At 45.0% G+C, this 17,284-nt stretch overlaps 1 protein-coding gene across 1 annotated transcript in view; it reads right to left on the bottom strand.

The window, feature by feature from the left end:
• LOC146796679 (uncharacterized) overlaps positions 1-17,284 on the bottom strand; it is a 482,771-nt gene that overhangs the window by 207,458 nt on the left and 258,029 nt on the right. The window contains exon 94 of the mRNA XM_085631367.1: positions 6,277-6,404. Coding sequence (XP_085487493.1) covers positions 6,277-6,404 — 128 coding nt within the window. The remainder of the gene's footprint in view (positions 1-6,276; positions 6,405-17,284) is intronic.

Genomic DNA, 17,284 nt, shown 5'->3' with positions numbered 1-17,284 from the left:
CCACCAGAAGGGACCTGGTAGAGGAAGAGGAAACAACAGATAGCAGGCTTCAACTGTTAAACAACCAGCTAAACAATGAGCACATGCTTCCTCCGTGCACGTTAGTCACTCTGGTAGGGGTAAGTATCCCTTTTCATCTGGAAGAGTGGAGATCAATCACAAGCGACAAATGGGTGCTGAATATTGTGCAAAATGGATACTTGCTGAGGTTCAAAGCCCCACCTCTACCAGTTCCTCCACAAAGAAAATTCCGTCAATGCCACCACATGTTACAGGAAGAGGTGAACAGTCTTCTACAAAAAAAAGGCCATAGAATATGTTCCGACTCAACAACGAAAACAGAGAATATATTCTCGATACTTCCTGGTCCAAAAAAGAGGCCCGGCCAGCCAATACAGACCAATTCTCGATCTGTGCTTCTTAAACAAATTCATCCGCAAGGAAAAGTTTCAGAAGCTGGCCCTGCACCAGGTCTTTCCTCATCTCCATCAGGGGGACTGGGTGTGTGCTATAGACCTGCAGGACGCTCATTTCCACTTCCCGGTGTCCGAAAAGCATTGAAAGTTTCTCTGCTTTCAAGTAGCTTGTCAGCACTTCCAATTCCGAGTCCTTCCGTTCGGACTCAAATCGGCCCCCCGAACATTTTCAAAGTGTATGGCAGTGGTGGCAGCGTTTCTCTGCAAATGCAAGATTTTCATTTATCCCTATCTGGACGATTGGCTCCTGAAGAGCGCTACGCCCTCCCTGCTTCAGAGTCATCTCTCCTACTGTCTTCATCTACTGAACACGCTGGGTTAGCGGGTCAACTACAAGAAGTCGGTCTTCAACCCGACCCAGAAAATCCATTATCTGGGTGCTTCACTAGATACCGTAAAGGCAAGCATGTGTCCTTCGGAGGAGAGGTTATCATCAATCAGGGAGAAATGTTGCGAACTCCTCAGCTCTCCTCTTCTCACTGTCAGGCAGGTGTCTTCGCTTCTGGGCTCAATGGCTTCTTGTGTCTTCATCGTCCCCAATGCCAGATTGAACATGCGTCCTCTACAACAGTCTCTAAAGGACCAGTGGATGCAGACGTCAGGCCGTTGGGAAGACCGTGTGACTCTACCTCAGTCAGCCAGAGACTCCATTGCATGGTGGATGAAGCGATCACATCTACTGAAGGGCGTCCCATTCCACCAAGATACTCCCACTCAGACTATAGTCACAGATGCTTCCCTGCAAGGTTGGAGAGATCACATGGGACATCTTCAAGTACAAGGTCTCTGGTCAGAGACAGCGGGGTATCACATCAGTCTTCTAGAGTTGAGAGCCGTGCACCTAGCCCTCAAGTCGCTGTACCCTTCTCTCCAGTCCAGCTCCCTCTTGATTCAGACAGACAACACCACGACGATGTATTATCTGAACAAGCAGGGGGGCACTAGGTCGAGACCTCTCTCTCAGGACCATCTGGAAGTGGCTTTTTGCAAGAATTCTCAACATTGTGGCCATTCACCTACCAGGGACCCTGAATGTCCAAGCAGATGCCCTAAGCAGGGACTTCGTAGAAGCTCACGACTGGGTGCCAAACAGCGAAGTCACGTAAGACATCGTCCGGCAATGGGGAGTGCCAGACATCGATCTCTTTGCAGACGCGGCAAACACCAAATGCCCCGTCTTTGCGTCCAGTTTGCACCAGCCAGAATCACGGGGAACGCCCTTTTAATAAAATGGTCTCAGACATTGCTGTACGCTTTTCCGCCACTACCTCTCATTCCAGCAGTGATCAACAAGTTTTAAAAGAACCAACTCCTGAATGATCCTGATAGCTCTGGAGTGGCCGCGTCAGTGGTGGTACCCGGACCTTCTACAACTATCCAAGGTGCAACACCAGAGATTGCCTTGCTGTCCAGACTTGTTGTCCAAGAACGAGGGGAGAGTGTTTCATCCCAATCTCTCATCCCTCAGATTGACAGTATGGCTCCTGCAATACGGACACTTAGACTTACCAGCTGACTGTATGATCATCCTTAAGGAAGCCCAGAGACCTTCCACCAGGGCATCCTATGCTTTCAAATGGAATCAATTCTACTTGTGGTGCATGGACAATGCTCATGATCCGGTGAGGGGTCAAGAGCAGGTGATCCTGCCATACCTACTACCTTTGGCCAAATCTGGCCTGCAGTTCTCCTCGATTAAAGTTCACCTAGCAGCAATCACTGCGTACAGAAAGTCCCCTACACAGGTTTCTTTTTTCCAGATGCCAGTGGTTAAAGATTTCCTTGAGGGGATAAAGAAGGTTTACCCTCCAGTGAGATCCCCTTCTCCACCTTGGGAGCTCAACTTAGTCCTTACGAAATTAATGGGTGCTCTTTTTGAGCCAATTCACAGGGCTTCTCTGCAGCACTTGTCATGGAAAGCTGCCTTTTTAGTCGCCATCACTTCTGCCCGCAGAGTTAGTGAAATCCAGGCCTTATGCTATAAAGAGCCCTATATTGTTTTTCACACAAACAGGGCAGTTTTAAGAACCCATCTGAGTTTTTTTACCAAAAGTAGTCTCGGATTTTCACATCAATCAGGCTATAGCTCTGCCCACATTTTTTCCCAATCCCATGTCTCCTCCTAAGAGGTCCCTCCATTCTCTAGACCTCAAGAGGGTACTGAAATTTTATCTAGACAAAACTAAGTCCTTGAGAAAGACGGACCGGTTGTTTGTTAACTATGGTTCCATAAATACCGGTTCAGCAGCTTCTAAAAGATCCATCTCTAGGTCTCTTGCAAATTATTGATTATCAGTTTTGTACAGTCTTGTAAATATATGCCTTTTACTTTTCTACACACTTTGAGCTCTCTTGACTCCTATATATACACTTGAGCACTCCTTCTTACACCTTCCGTAGAACATTCTCCTACCTTCTTGACCCTCTAATGATTGTTCCTTTAAATGACTAAATAAATATATTGTAATAATACTTAGTGGTTTTGCTGCACATTTATTTTCACGATTTACAGACGTTGGGGAGCTAATCAATGTAAGCTCAAATAAGTTGAGACATCTGTTAATCTAACTCTTTCTTGAATAATTGGTCCAGGACCATTGTTTCTTTATAATAACCGATACCCAGGTCCAGGGACCTTTTGGGAATACCCCATTGTTTATAATGTGTATGAAATTGGACTACTGGTGGAGGAGGGTGAAACCTTACTCAGGCAGCAGCCACAATTCTTGTCAGGGTGAGGCACAAGCAAACCCCAAATTAAACTGTGTTTAACCCCCTGGTAGCTTAGCACAGAGCACTCTGAATTAGAGGCAATGTGTAAAGTATTTGTGCTACACTTCGAATGGTAATAAAGTCCATTCATACACCACAAAAAGGATCCCACATCAAATTAGAAAAATATAAGTTTTAAAAAAAATTAAACAAGACCAGATCGAAATGGCAGTTTAAGACTACACACACAGGCTGCAATGTCAGACATGAGACATTTTTAAAGGCTACTTAAGTGTGTGGCACAATCAGTGCCGCAGGCACACAAGTAGCATTTAATTTACAGGTGCTGGGTGCACACAGTATCGCCTTACTTTGGACTTATAAGTAAATGAAAAATGCCAACTATACCTTCATTTGATGAGAGAGCACAAGTACTTTAGTACTGGTTAGCAGTGGTAAAGTGCACAGAGTCCTAAGGCCAACAAAAAGAAATTGAGAAAAAATAGGAGGCGTGAAGACAAAAGTTTTAGGCTGACCCTGCTGAAAGGGCCAAGTCCAACACTCACTATGAGGGACATATTCACAAAGGTAAATTTAATATGTGAATACATCTACACGTGTATATTTAATGTTACACTTTGTAGTAAATTTACTGCTTTTGGAAATTTACCATTTCCACGTGTAAAGTAACCACAAAGTGTAGGCTTACATGTCTTCACCCCCTGACTTCAGAGATTGGAGCCTAATTTACAAGTGTAATGTTACTGCCACCGATGCGAAGATCTCCCGATGGTGCAGTATAGGGAAAAGTAGAAAATGGTTTATCAAACTTAAAAAAAAGAATATGTTTTTTATGATCAATCTTAATGTAAATTATGTTTATATGTTTATTTTAGATGTAGAACAAAATGAAATGAATAAAGAAAAATGATGTAGAACTATTAACTTAATTTCAAATAAAAAATGTAGCTAATATCAATATATTACATAAAAAATATTAAATAAATATTTATTCAAACAATCCTACCTAAATAGAAATGTTTATATATGTATATATTATGTAGTAAGTTTTAGTAAAAGTTATTTATAGAATGAATTTAAATTATTTATAAATTTTTAATAGAAAGTTACATTTGTTTTTATATTAAAAAGCTTAATTTGAAGCTCCCAGTATATCAATTCTTCGTTCAGGATGGGGACTCCTTTGTCTTTGGACGTTAAAAGGGAGGTCCTAGTATACTTAGGGCCTTCTTTTGACTTTGGTGGTCTTGGAGCGGGGCCGCCACGCTGCCGCCCCGCTCCAAGACCGCCAAACCCATAAGAAACCGCCTGCCAGATTACTTTTTTTGCCTCCGGCGAGGGGTTCTTTAGCAGTCCCACTGTGGTGCCTATGAAAAAGGCACCACGCAATGGGAGTGTCAAAGGCAGTTCCTGCAGGGCATGGACTGTTAGGTCCAAGCCCTGCAGGAACTGGGGGTGCATGCACACAGGGGGGCACACCATGTGCCTACCTGCATGCATCCCCTGGCGCAGAGGCAACAGGGGGCCCTGCAGGGCCCCCTTTGTTTCCTCACTACCACACTTTTCATGGTGGCCTCACAGCCATGAAAACTATGGCATGAGGAAACTCCTAATATGCTTGGCACTGCCGCAGCTGCTCTGCCAGCATATTAGGGGCCTCATCTCTCTGCAAGACCGCCAGGGATCAGGGGTTCCATGGTGGTCTGACCGCCCTACTTGTAATAGGTTGACCGCCACCGTGGGTTTGGCAGTTCATTGGACCGCCAAACTCATAATAAAGCCCTTATTCAGGAACAAAGGATAAAGGAAGAAATTCACCCAAAATTGCACTGAACTATTTGGTTAGCAAGTCTTCATTTTGCCTTGTTGTCACAAAATAGTTTATTTCTGGGTGTTGCCTATTTTATGCTGTTAAAATATGTCCTGCTTCTAACCATACTCATTCATGGCCATGATGATGTTTCCCATGGCAAACTACTGACTCACCCAGTCTTGGCAATTTATACATAAATGCAATGAAAAAGCTGTCATTTTATGTACCTCCAGTGAAACAATCTGCACTGAAGGGCAGATTTTTCATTCAGAGGTAATCGATTTCTGGCTGATTCAAGAGGCGTCTGCAACATCGTTCAGAATCAGTACAGGCCAGATATCCTAGTTAGGTTACATTGAAGAAGGATGTCCTGTCTCTCTCTTTAGAAAAGACATGCCGGTAGGGAAGAAGCCTCGTTGGCACTGTCCTCTCAAAGAACTTTTAAAGGGTGAGATAGTAGTTCATTTTCGGTAGGCATTCAATTTCTGACCTCTCTGGTGAGATTGCCAGTAGGGTTTCACAGGATGTATGACATTACAACGCGTGTCATTACAACGCGTGCAGTTACATCGCATGCGTTACAACGCATGCGATGTTACAACGCCATGCCATTACAACGCAAGTCTTTACATCGACTTGCGCTAGATGGCGTGCTAACATTAGAAAAGTGTAATTTACTATTCCAACTCCAGTCCACTTAACAGTAGGGAAGGTGTTGGGATAGTAAACTACACTATTTGTTGTAACATCGCATGCGTTGTTACGCATGCGATGTAAAAGCTGCGCGTGATAAAAACCGCGTTGTAATGGCTGTTCCCCGGTTTCACATGGTGCTTAGTTTGTGTAGGTGTTTGCCAATGCTCAGCACCGGCACTTAATTCCTACCACGGGTACTTTTTTGACAGTTCACCACTAGGTGGCGCTTTCTGCCTCTTTTCAGCAGAGCATAGCAGTTTAGGATTGTAAAATGCACAAAATTAGTAATAGAAGTGTGCCACAGGCCATTTGTACTGCCATTTTAGCGGACTGGCAGGGGCAGTGGGTCGTGCAAGGTGCAGTTACATCCTTAGCAATAATTTGGGACCTGGCTCGTGAAAGTTGGAGTAAGATTCATTCACATAAGACTGATATAAGTACTGATGAATGCTGATACTTCAAGCTTTGTAAACCCAAAGATCCATCTAGTACCAACAAAATTTACAAGCAAATAACATGGAAGAGAAAAAAAACTTGAACTATGAAGCATTCTGTCACCTGTGTTTGGTTTTCCGGCGGAATCAATGCCACCAGATCTGTAGCCGTCATTTGATTGGAGAACACCAGGAAGTATTTATTAAGGAAATCTTGGAAGAACGTTTCCTTATCACATATGAGCCTGGAGTCTGGGGAAAAATGTAAATAAATTAATGTCAATTATTTCGATTCTACACGTTTATATAAACATATCAGAAAGAAACCAGGTAATTATGCACCATGTCGTAAAAAGGGGAACTTATTTATCGCTCCCTATTTGCAGTTGGAACATTAAAGCAGTGCGCTTTGTCAAACTCTATGGCAGTACACTCTGAAATCAGTAGAACATGAATTTCTGTTCAACAGTTTTATATCTTTAAATATATATATTTAAATACTTGATTTTACTTCAGGGCAGTGCACCACCATTTGCAGCAAAATATATTCAAATGAGTAGGCGCTGGGTATTCTCAAAGTAACTGCAACTAGAGAATTCTCACGCGAAATCAAACTGGCGAGCTCAGGCTTTACTATATAGTTTTAATAAAGAAAGCCTTAGAGTTTGGAAAGAGATCAAAGAAGAGAGTAAGTTAATTACTGAATTTTCAGTACAGGACTTTCACACACATTTACTATTTTCCCTCCATTAACTTTGTAGCAGTTTTTCCCACACAGTTTGTCCCACATGTACACTACTATATTGGTGAAAGCATATTTTCTAATCTGATTTGTTAGTCTCCTTCCTCCAATCTCATTGTGGGACATTTTGTTTATGATTACTTTGACATGGAAACGTAGTTTATCATCTACATTATTTACTTATTTGAGATATGTGACTGGCCGTGTTCTCCTGACTCTATTTTTCAACAATGTAAAAACGTTTGTATTCCTTAGCCTCCTTTGTGGAACTTGTAGGTGGTATTGCACATCTGTTGATAGTCTTTCTTTTCCCGTCCTGAGATGTGGCATCACAAGTGAACACTAGACAAAAGACTAGTGTGTGCTTCTTTCTTACATTCTGTAGCTCCTACTCTGTTGACGACACTGTAAAGAGATGTCATTTATATTTTTTGCATTACTTCAGTTGTCTACTCAGCGTCCATCACCCAAACTGACAAAATAAAATATCTCCATCCTCAGCATCTAAAGTACCAATCCGATTTGCAAGAGGAAATGACAGTGTGCCTCTTCACTCTAACCCGCTGGCCATCTCACAGATTGTTTCCTTCCTTGACTCTCGAAATCTTATCTTGAAGTATTCTTGTATTCATTGTCTTCACTTAAGTGAATCAAACACACAACAGGTGATGGGAGGAGTGCTTGCAATAAGTCTACCTACTCGCAATCGCCTGGGTAGCATTCCATCCCATCGTTCTTGTGCCCATCATGGCACCTCAGTTAGGACCCAGCCATAGGTAAATCAGTCTTTTCCCTGCTCCAATATGAACAGTTCAGCCTGAACTGCTCGGCCAGGTCCTCCCTAAACTGGAACACAAGCACTTCAAGCCCACCTTCGCCCTGATTGGGGCTCATCAGGCAGGTGTAGCTTGGTTCCAGTGGCACAGTGAGTAGAGGACCCATGTTTGGGCACACCACTGCCACCTCAGGCAGCATGCCAACACCCACAAAGTGATGGGAGGCATCCTTGCAACAAGTGGCTGAGATTAGTTCAACTGCTTCATTCATATTGTTGTTGTTGTTGCAGTTCACTTCTGTGAAGACTCACCACTCACCAATCTTTGAAGATTACTGTCAGTAAAATTATTATGTAGGGGTTCACTGGTATTTCTTCCAGAACTATTAAAAGATTGTATATACCTTGGAACATAACTACAGCACTTATTAATCCAAACAGCATCCTCCGTATCTGACATAACTTTCCAGTGTGGACAAACCTGTCAACAGCTTTGTGTACTTAAAGAGTAGTACCCAATGTAAGTGCTGCCCAATTCTGGATCACTGCCAGAATATCAGAAATAAAAAATATTGTGTGGACAGAATATCATGTCAAAATATCAAGTACCTAAAAATAGGTAAGTGCAAATAGGTAAGAATAGATTTACTATTCTTAACTCCACATCTTGGTAGCTTGAATAAATATATATATATATACTTCGTCAATCAGGGTACATATATGTAGAGTTATATAGAATACTGCTTCCCTTACCTATAGAAACTTCCCTTCACAATATTTTTGTCCTTGATAATCTTGACATGATATTTTGTCCCACAATATTTTTGTTTCTGATATTCTGTCTAGACTCTATTCCATCTACAAAGCTCTATACACAACCAGAGTTCCCCTGAGGCTTAAAATAAAACCACCACTGGAGATATCCAAGAAGATTACTCTATCGATTCAACAGTTACCTTCCTGCAAATCACCTGTATCATCTCCTTAAGCTTCCTTTTGTACCCTGTAGACATCTTTCTGCCCTTGTTTGCTACAGGAATTACATGTTTCACAATATGATGTGATGCTTGAACCCTTTTGACACCACACTTGTAGTGAACACCTTTAGAAATTCCAGACTCTTTTGAGATCTAGCCTTCTTATTAGATCCCCATGAGGAAGCCATCCTAGTGGTGATTCCCCTTTGAATGTGTTTAACAATTTCCCTTTGGAGTGCCTCCCTTGAAATTCGTAAGTCCACCAATACACATCCTAAAAACTTTATCAGATGCCATGTATATCCTCTTCGGCTAATACCTGTGGGGCTCAATTTCATGCCTGACTGCAGTTCTTTAAATTGATGCTGTTAAATTATTGATATCCATCTGAATAAATCTATCATCATGCAAGAATCCTCACCATCTACCATGAGGGTTGTTAAGGGTAACATATTGTGTATAGTGCGATCTCCTATGCTAAGTACTATTTGGGGATTTAATTCCTCATTCCTATATGTCCTTTGTCACGAACCATATTCACTTTCCCTTTCACCCACCCCCTAATAACCTCTCTTTTTGCATCTGTTGCATCTGTTGCATAACTTTGCTATGGCTAGGCATTCCTTGAGATTTCCAAGATGGCTGAAACTACCTCATCTGTAACACTGGCGGTTTGACTTCCTGTCAGCAGTCTTTGACTCTTCTTTAGAGTGCACAAAATTTGCCTAATTTGCTTTTGTGCAGTTATGTAAAATTGAATCAAAATTATATGAAATTATGCATAATTATATGAAATGCAAATTTACCATTTCGCACTATATTTTAGCGCAAAATGTATCACCATTTTTGGCACAAGGACACACGTAATCTAAACACAGCGTACAACAGCCTCTCACGTTCTTTTATTTCATGTAAAGTTTTACCATGAATGGTGCTAATTGCAGTAAATGTTCACAGCGAATGGCATTATTTGTGGCAATGGCTCATAATTACACAAAATGGCTTAGTGGAGTAATTTCGGGAATTTCTTGTAACAAGAGTGAAACGAAATTTTGCAAATTATTCTGGTACAATTAAAATTTCATCCAGGCCTACTCTTTTTGTCTCTTACTTCTTCTCCAATCTTGATTCTTACCAATATCACAATATCATTCGTTTTCCCAAGACATAACTAACTCTCCTATGCATTGTAGAAATGCTGATGGAGATGCTAGTGAAGCCATACTTATTCGCCGAATATACCATAATTAAAGAAGTCACCAATGTTTGTACAGATGCACAACAAACTGAAAGAATAAAAAAAAGGAAAGCAGCCATTGTCTTAAGTATAGTTATGTTACAGATTGTTGCTTCCTCCCCATGATTAATAGAATGCACTGTCTCATAACAGATTAAGAGCCTAAATACGAGTTTGGCGGGCCATAGGACCTCCACTCGTGCTGACAAGCGTGGAAAGAGGACCAGTAGTGGAACTGTGTTGAGTAAGTCAGCGATTGCATGTCTTCTCACTTATGCGCAGGCAATGGAGGAGCGTGTCACTGGAAATTGTGATGACAACTGGCAGCAGTGTGGTGGTGAAGCGGCACTGCTCTCTGTGCCTGTCCCGTCACTAAGTTGTGCTGCATTACTTTTCGCTTACCGCAGTGGTTAGGCGCCTGTTGTTCATGTCTTTCTCCAGTATTGAATCTTTCATAGAATCACATGCTTGTATCTTCCCCGTCATCATGGTGGGAGTCTCGTGGTAGTTAGAAAAGTAGTACCATAAGAGTACATTATAAACCACCAAAGGGAAAGGACAACCTTAACCTTCGTTAGCCTCTTCATGTAGGCCCAAACTCTGACCAATCTGAGACAAGCCCTAGACCTCAACTCCCCAGCAGAGTCAACAGACCTCAGATTTCTAACTGCACGTTGTGTGTAAGGGAGTCTCCCTGAGCTCTGCTCCGTTTGTCAGTGAGTGAACTTTTGACCCTGCTAGAATTCACCTCAAGGTTCTGTTTTTCTACATTCTTTGCTTCTAAGATGTCAGAGGGAGCTAAGAAATGGCTTTTTAGATCTTGCAGGTCTTGTGGGAAGGCAACACGTTTTTCTGAAGATCCCCACAAGGATTGTTTTTATTGCCTTTATCCCAAGCATGCAGCCAAGGACTGTAAATACTGCAGAAAGTTCTCAGCCAAAACTCTAAAGGATAGAGAAGCAAGATAGTTATTATGGCTCCAGAAGAAAAAATCCAGATCGAATTCAGGTTCGGATGTTGAAGAGAGTCCTGGGCCAGCCTCAGATGAGAAAAAGAGTAAAAATGAGGGCTCTACTTCATTAAAGGCTGATCCTAAGAGGTTGAAGGCAGAAAAGTCATATCCTGCAGAGAAAACAGCGCTTAAGCAGAAAGAATCTCCTTCTAGACTGCCAATATTGACGACAATCACCTTCAGCCGTCTTCCGTCATTGACGGCATCAACAACGGATCAAAAACAGGACATGAAAAGCCTCCACTTTCTGCAAAAGTCGCCAGGTTTTACATCTTTATCAAAGATATCACCTTTGCCTCCTTCTCACCTTCTTGATTCAGAGTAATCTGGAGATGAAAGTCTGTTGGGTCCAGTTTACAGCCCTTCACAACTCAGGGTTAAATGCCAGGACACTGATGAAGAAGAGGATACACACAGGCAGGATAAGTCAGAGTATTTGGAAGGGGAGTATTCTTTCAAGGGTCGTCCAAGAGCCCAGCGATAAGACTCTTTCCAAGAGCACTATCCTTAGGAAGTTTATGAGGAGCATCAAGAGGTACAAAGGGATTCCATGTTGGTGCCAACCTCCCTGGTCACCGACCTTCGGCACATGCTCAATAATTACTATCTCAGTTTTTCAGACTCTCACGCTCCAGTTCCGCTGACGCCTGGAGGCCAGGGCATTCAGGTTGCTTCACCACTGCCGGTGGTTACTCTGCCACCTGTTGCGCATGAGAAGAGACAGGCTCCTCGGTGCATTACTATTCAAGATGACTACATAGAAAGTGAAGCTGATGATCAGCCTGAAGAAGTTGAGATCAGTCAGGATCCAGACTCAGTAGGTCAGGAATGGGATGACTATGTCGCTCCATCTTCGCTGTCGCCTTCTCCTCCTCCAGCGAGCTCTCCCCCGGGGGATACCGGGGGCTTCCACGAATTTCTGGAAAGGGCCTCTAGAAGATTCGATTTGCCTTTGCCTTTGCCTGTGGTGCAAACTGAATGTTTCCTTTACGATTTTAAGGATCTAGCTAAGAAATCAGTTCAATCCATACCTATTGTGGATTATATTTGGAACGAAGGTTTGAAGATTATGAGGAATCCGGCATCAGTTCCAGATGTGTTGCCGAGGATGGAAAAGAAGAACAAACCGCCTGATTCTGCTATTGCGTGTTTGATCGGTCATCCCTGGCCGGACTCAGTAATAATGGAAGCGTCACAGAGGCGCTCCAGGAATCCGCAATGCCCTTGTTCGGTGCCCCCGGACAGAGAAGGCAAGTGGCTCAATAGCATTGGCGGACGTTTTGCTACTATGGCCGCCACTTCCATCAAGGCCTCTAATGCCTTAGCAATCTTAGGACGGTACGACATTCAGTTATTGTCAGATCCTGCACCTCTTCATGAATATCTACCCAAAGAGGAAAAGAAAGAAGCCAAAGACCTCCTGCAAGAAGGTGCTAGAACTTCTTCAGAATTAATCGATTCTGCAATGGATTTATCTTTAATTGCGTTCAGACAGATGGCAGGTGCAGCGGTCCTCCTCAGACAGGGCTGTTTTAGAGCGACATCCTTTCCCCCTGAAGTCCAGTTAAGGTTTTGGACATGTTCTTCGACTGAGAGAATCTGTTTGGGAAACACATGGATGAGGAGCTACAGGGTATCAAAAAGGATACTGAGACGGCGTGTTGATTTGTCATGCTGCAACAGAGGCTCTTTCAGTCCTTTCGTGGAGGTAGAGGACAGTTCCAACAGAGATCATCCTACCAGTTTTACAAGTTTCAGCCCTATTCCCAGCAAGATTACAGACCGTAATATGGAGGACAACAACAACAGCACTTTTGTGCTTCCAATGTGTCATACAGTCAGCAATCAGCCAGATGCAAGCCTTCAACACGAGGAAAATTGCAGGATTCCTCTAGACGTCAGTGACGTTTTCCCTCCTCCAGCCACCTCACCTAGACTTCAGCCCCTGCAGTCTCATCATCTATCTCCTTTTCTGGGCCAATGGCAGGCCATTACAAAGGACAAATGGGTCTGGATATCATCTGTCAGGGCCACACTCTAGAGTTTGTCCACAAGCCCCCTCGAAATCCTCCTTCAAGAAGGATGCATCATCATCTCCTTGACCTTCCTAAAAAAAGGGGCAATCAAAAGGGTTCCTTTCAGTCAACGAGGAAAGGGCTTCTACTCCAATTTCTTTCTCATAAAAAAAAAGATATTAGAAATGGAGACATGTCATGGATCTCAGGCAGCTGAATAAATACATCAATAAACAATCATTCAGAATGTTATCCCATCAAGAGATTCTATTATTAGTGAAAAAAGGAAATTTTGTAGCGCCCCTCAATCTCTTGGATGCATACTTCCACATTCCAATTCATGCAAAGCATCGCCAATTCCTGAGGTTCGAGGTGGCTGGGAATCACTTCCAGTTCAAAGTTCTGCCCTTCGGCCTTTGTTCAGCCCCCAGAGTCTTCACAAAATGCATGGCTCCCGTAGCAGCGTTTCTGAGGAGGCAGGGCCACCAGGTTTATCCCTACTTGGACATTTAGTAAAAGGGCCTTCATTCCAATCTGCAAGAAAATCTACATTGGCTTGTCAATGGCTGTTCAGGTCTCTAGGCTTGCAGCTCAACATAGAGAAGAGTCATGCCCGGTTCCAAGTCAGAAGCGTATTTTTCTCGGAGCGATTCTGGACACCAGGCTGATGAAGGCGTTCCCCACTTCGGAACAAAAACACAAAATTATGCACTTAACAACCCTTCTGCGCACAAAAGAGTCCACTTCTGTGAGAGTGTTCAAATCTTTACTGGGGATGATGTCCTCATGTATCCAGTTGATTCCGAAATGTCAACTACACATGAGGCCTCTCCAAGAACAGTTGGACATTCAGTGGATTCAGGTGCAGGGCTCCTTCGAGGACACCATCCTTATCTCTCAGGCAATGAAACAGGCAATGTCATGGTGGGAGAAGGAATGCAATATCTCTCCGGGCCTCTCCTTCCAGGCGTTTCAGCCCAGTTACATTATGACCATGGATGCCTCCATGGACGGTTGGGGGGCGCCTCTTCAGGAGTTGCAAATCCATGGGAAATGGTCCGTGCAGGAAACGCAACTGCATATCAATCGGATGTATGATGTTACAACGCATGCTTTTACAACGCATGCTGTTACAACGAAATTTTTACAACGCAAATGCAGTGACAACGCAAGTCTTTACAACGCAAGTCTTTACATCGACTTGCACTAGATGGCGTGCTAACATTAAAAAAATGTATTTAACTATTCAAACTCCAGTCCACGTAACAGTAGGGAAGGTGTTTGGATAGTAAACTACACTATTTTTAATGTTAGCACGCCATCTAGTGCAAGTCGATGTAAAGACTTGCGTTGTAATGGCATGCGTTGTCAATGCATTTGCGTTGTAACAGTTTCGTTGTAATGGTAGTGCGTTGTAAAAGTTGCGTTGTAAAGGTTGTTCCCCTATCAATCTCTTGGAATTGAAAGTAGTTTTCCTGGGACTACAAGCATTCCTTCCGAGGATCCAAGGCTCCTCTTTTCTAGTAAGAGCAGACAATACCAATCAATCAATCAAACATTTGTAGAGCGCACTACTCACCCGTGAGGGGCTCATGGCGCTGGGGGGGGGGGGAGGGGTACTGCTACTGCTCGAATAGCCAGGTCTTGAGAAGCCTCCTGAAGGTTAGCAGTTCCTGTGTCTGCCGTAGGAGGATGGGGAGATGGGGAGGGTGTTCCAGGTCTTGGCGGCGAGGTGGGAGAACAATCTGCCGCCGGTGGTCACTCTTCGGATGCGGGGGATGGTAGCGAGGGCGAGGTCGGCAGAGTGGAGCTGTCGGTTTGGGGTGTAGAAGGTGAGTCGTCTGTTGAGGTATGCCGGTCCGGTGTTGTGGAGTGCCTTGTGTGCGTGGGTGAGGAGCTTGAAGGTGATCCTCTTGTTGACAGGAAGCCAGTGCAGGTCTCTCAAGTGTGGTGTGATGTGGCTGTGGCAAGGGATGTCGAGGATCAGGCGTGCAGAGGCATTCTGTATGCGTTGTAGTCGTTTCAGGAGTTTGGCCGAGGCTCCTGCGTAGAGGGCGTTTCCGTAGTCCAGCCTGCTGCTGACGAGGGCCTGGGTGACTGTTCTTCTTGTTTCGGTGGGGATCCACCTGTAGAACTTGTGGAGCATGTGGAGGGTGTTGAAGCAGGAGGACGAGGCGGCGTTGACTTGCTTGGTCATGTAGAGTGTTGAGTCGAGGATAAACCCCAGGTTGCGTGCGTGGTCGGGGATGTCGGTGCTGCTCCCAGAGCGGAAGGCCACCAGGAGTCGTCCCAGGCTGAGGGGGTGGAGCTGAGGATGAGGACCTCTGTCATGTCTGAGTTCAGCTTCAGACAGCTGTTCTTCATCCACTCGGTGACGGCTTTCATTCCTTCGTGGAGGTTCGTTTTGGCGGTGAGGGGGTCCTTGGTGAGGGAGAGGATCAGCTGGGTGTCGTCGGCGTAGGATATGATGTCGATGTCGTGTAGTCAGGCAACCTGGGCGAGCGGTGCCATGTAGACGTTGAACAATGTCGGGCTGAGGGATGAACCTTGGGGTACGCCGCCGATGATCTCGGAGGCTTCGGAACGGAAAGGGGGAGGCGGACGCTCTGGGCTCTGCTGGAGAGGAAGGAAGTGGTCAATTCCAATGCCTTGTCTTGGATCCCTGCATTGTGGAGGCATGTGCGTAGGGTGCGGTGGCAGACAGTGTGGAAGGCGGCTGATAGCTCCAGGAGGATGAGGGGCGCGGATTTGCCGTTGTCCAGCAGGGCCCTGATGCCATCGGTGGCGGCGATGAGGGCAGTCTCGGTACTGTGGTTGCTGCGGAACCCGGACTGGGACGGGTCCAGGATTTTGTTCTCCTCAAGGTAGCGGTTCAGCTGTCTGTTGACAGTCTTCTCGATGACCTTCACCGGTAACGGGAGCAGGGAGATGGGCCGGAAGTTCTTGAGGTCCCTTGGATCCACTTTGGGTTTCTTGAGTAAGGCGTTATCTCGGCGTGCTTCCAGCTCTCCGGGAAGGTCACGGTGTCGAAGGAGATGTTGATGGCCTTGCGGAGATGGGGTGCGATGGTGGCGCTGGCTTTGTTGAAGATGTGGTGTGGGCATGGGTCTGACGCAGAGCCGAAGTGGATGGTGTTCATGATTTTGATGGTGTCGTCGTCGTTTGTGTAGGTCCAGGCGAGCAGGGGATCGATGTGGGTGGTGGCTGTGGGGTCTGAGGTGTCGGTGGGTGTCGGGCGGTCAGGTTGTTGAAGCTGTCGTGGATGTCTGCGATCTTGCGATGGAAGAAGGTGGCAAGGGAGTCGACCAGGTCTTGCGATGGTGGGATGTCGTTGGTGTTGCAATTGGAGTTGGAGAGTTCCTTCACGATGTTGAAGAGCTCTTTGCTGTTGTGCGCGTTGTTCTCGAGTCGGTCCTTGAAGGAGGCCCTTTTGGCGGATCTGATGAGGTGGTGGTGTCTACGGATGGCGTTCTTGTGGGCTGCGTAGCTGTCTGGTGTCTGTTCTCGGTGCCATTTCATCTCTAGTGTACGGCAGGTTTGCTTGGAGGCGTGGAGGTCTGCGGTTAACCAGCTGGCTTTCATGTTAGTGTGTCTGTTGGAGGGTTTCTTGATCGGGGCGAGAGTGTTGGCGCAGTTGTCGATCCAACGCCTGAGGTTGCGGGCGGCGGTGTCGGCGTCGGTGGGGTCGGCTGCTCCACAACGATGTTCTATCTCGCCAAACAAGGGAGCACCACGTCTCTCCTGTTATCGGACCAGGCTCGGAAAATTGGAGGTGGCTCATTCAGCACAAGATAAACTTGAGAATAGAGCATTTTCCAGGCGTAGTCAATGACTGGGTGAATGCTTTAAGCAGAACCAATTCCCTGTGTCACAAATGGGAGTTAGATTGGAAGCAGCTACTGCGAGTGTTCAAGATGTGGGGTACTCCAAAACTGGATCTCTTCGCAACAACAATCAACAGGAAGTGCGAAAGGTTCGCCAGCAGATTTTCACAGGCCAACTCTTGTGGAAACGCTCTGTAGATACAGTGGGCGGGGATGTTCTCCTACGCTTTCCCGCCGGTTCCACTCATCCCAAGAGTGCTGAGCAAAATGAAAAAAGAACCATGTCATCTCATTCTCATAGCTATGGCTTGGCCGAGGCAGTTTTGGTTCCTTGAACTTCTCCTGTGCTCGATATCTCCGCACATTCTCTTTCAACCATTGCCAAACCTACTGTCCTTTGGACAATGGCCAGATTGTTCATCCTCAGATAAAATCTATCAGTTTGTCAGGCTGGAACATCACGACTTTGAATTCACGGATCTAGACATCGCTCCAGATTGCAAATCCATCCTTCAGCAGGCTAGAACTTCATCCACGAATAAGGCTTATG

Source organism: Triturus cristatus, chromosome 10, assembly GCF_964204655.1.
Source record: "Triturus cristatus chromosome 10, aTriCri1.1, whole genome shotgun sequence".
NCBI lineage: Eukaryota > Metazoa > Chordata > Amphibia > Caudata > Salamandridae > Triturus > Triturus cristatus.
The sequence above is the reverse complement of the archived record's forward strand: the minus strand, read 5'-3'. Positions and strand labels throughout refer to the sequence as shown.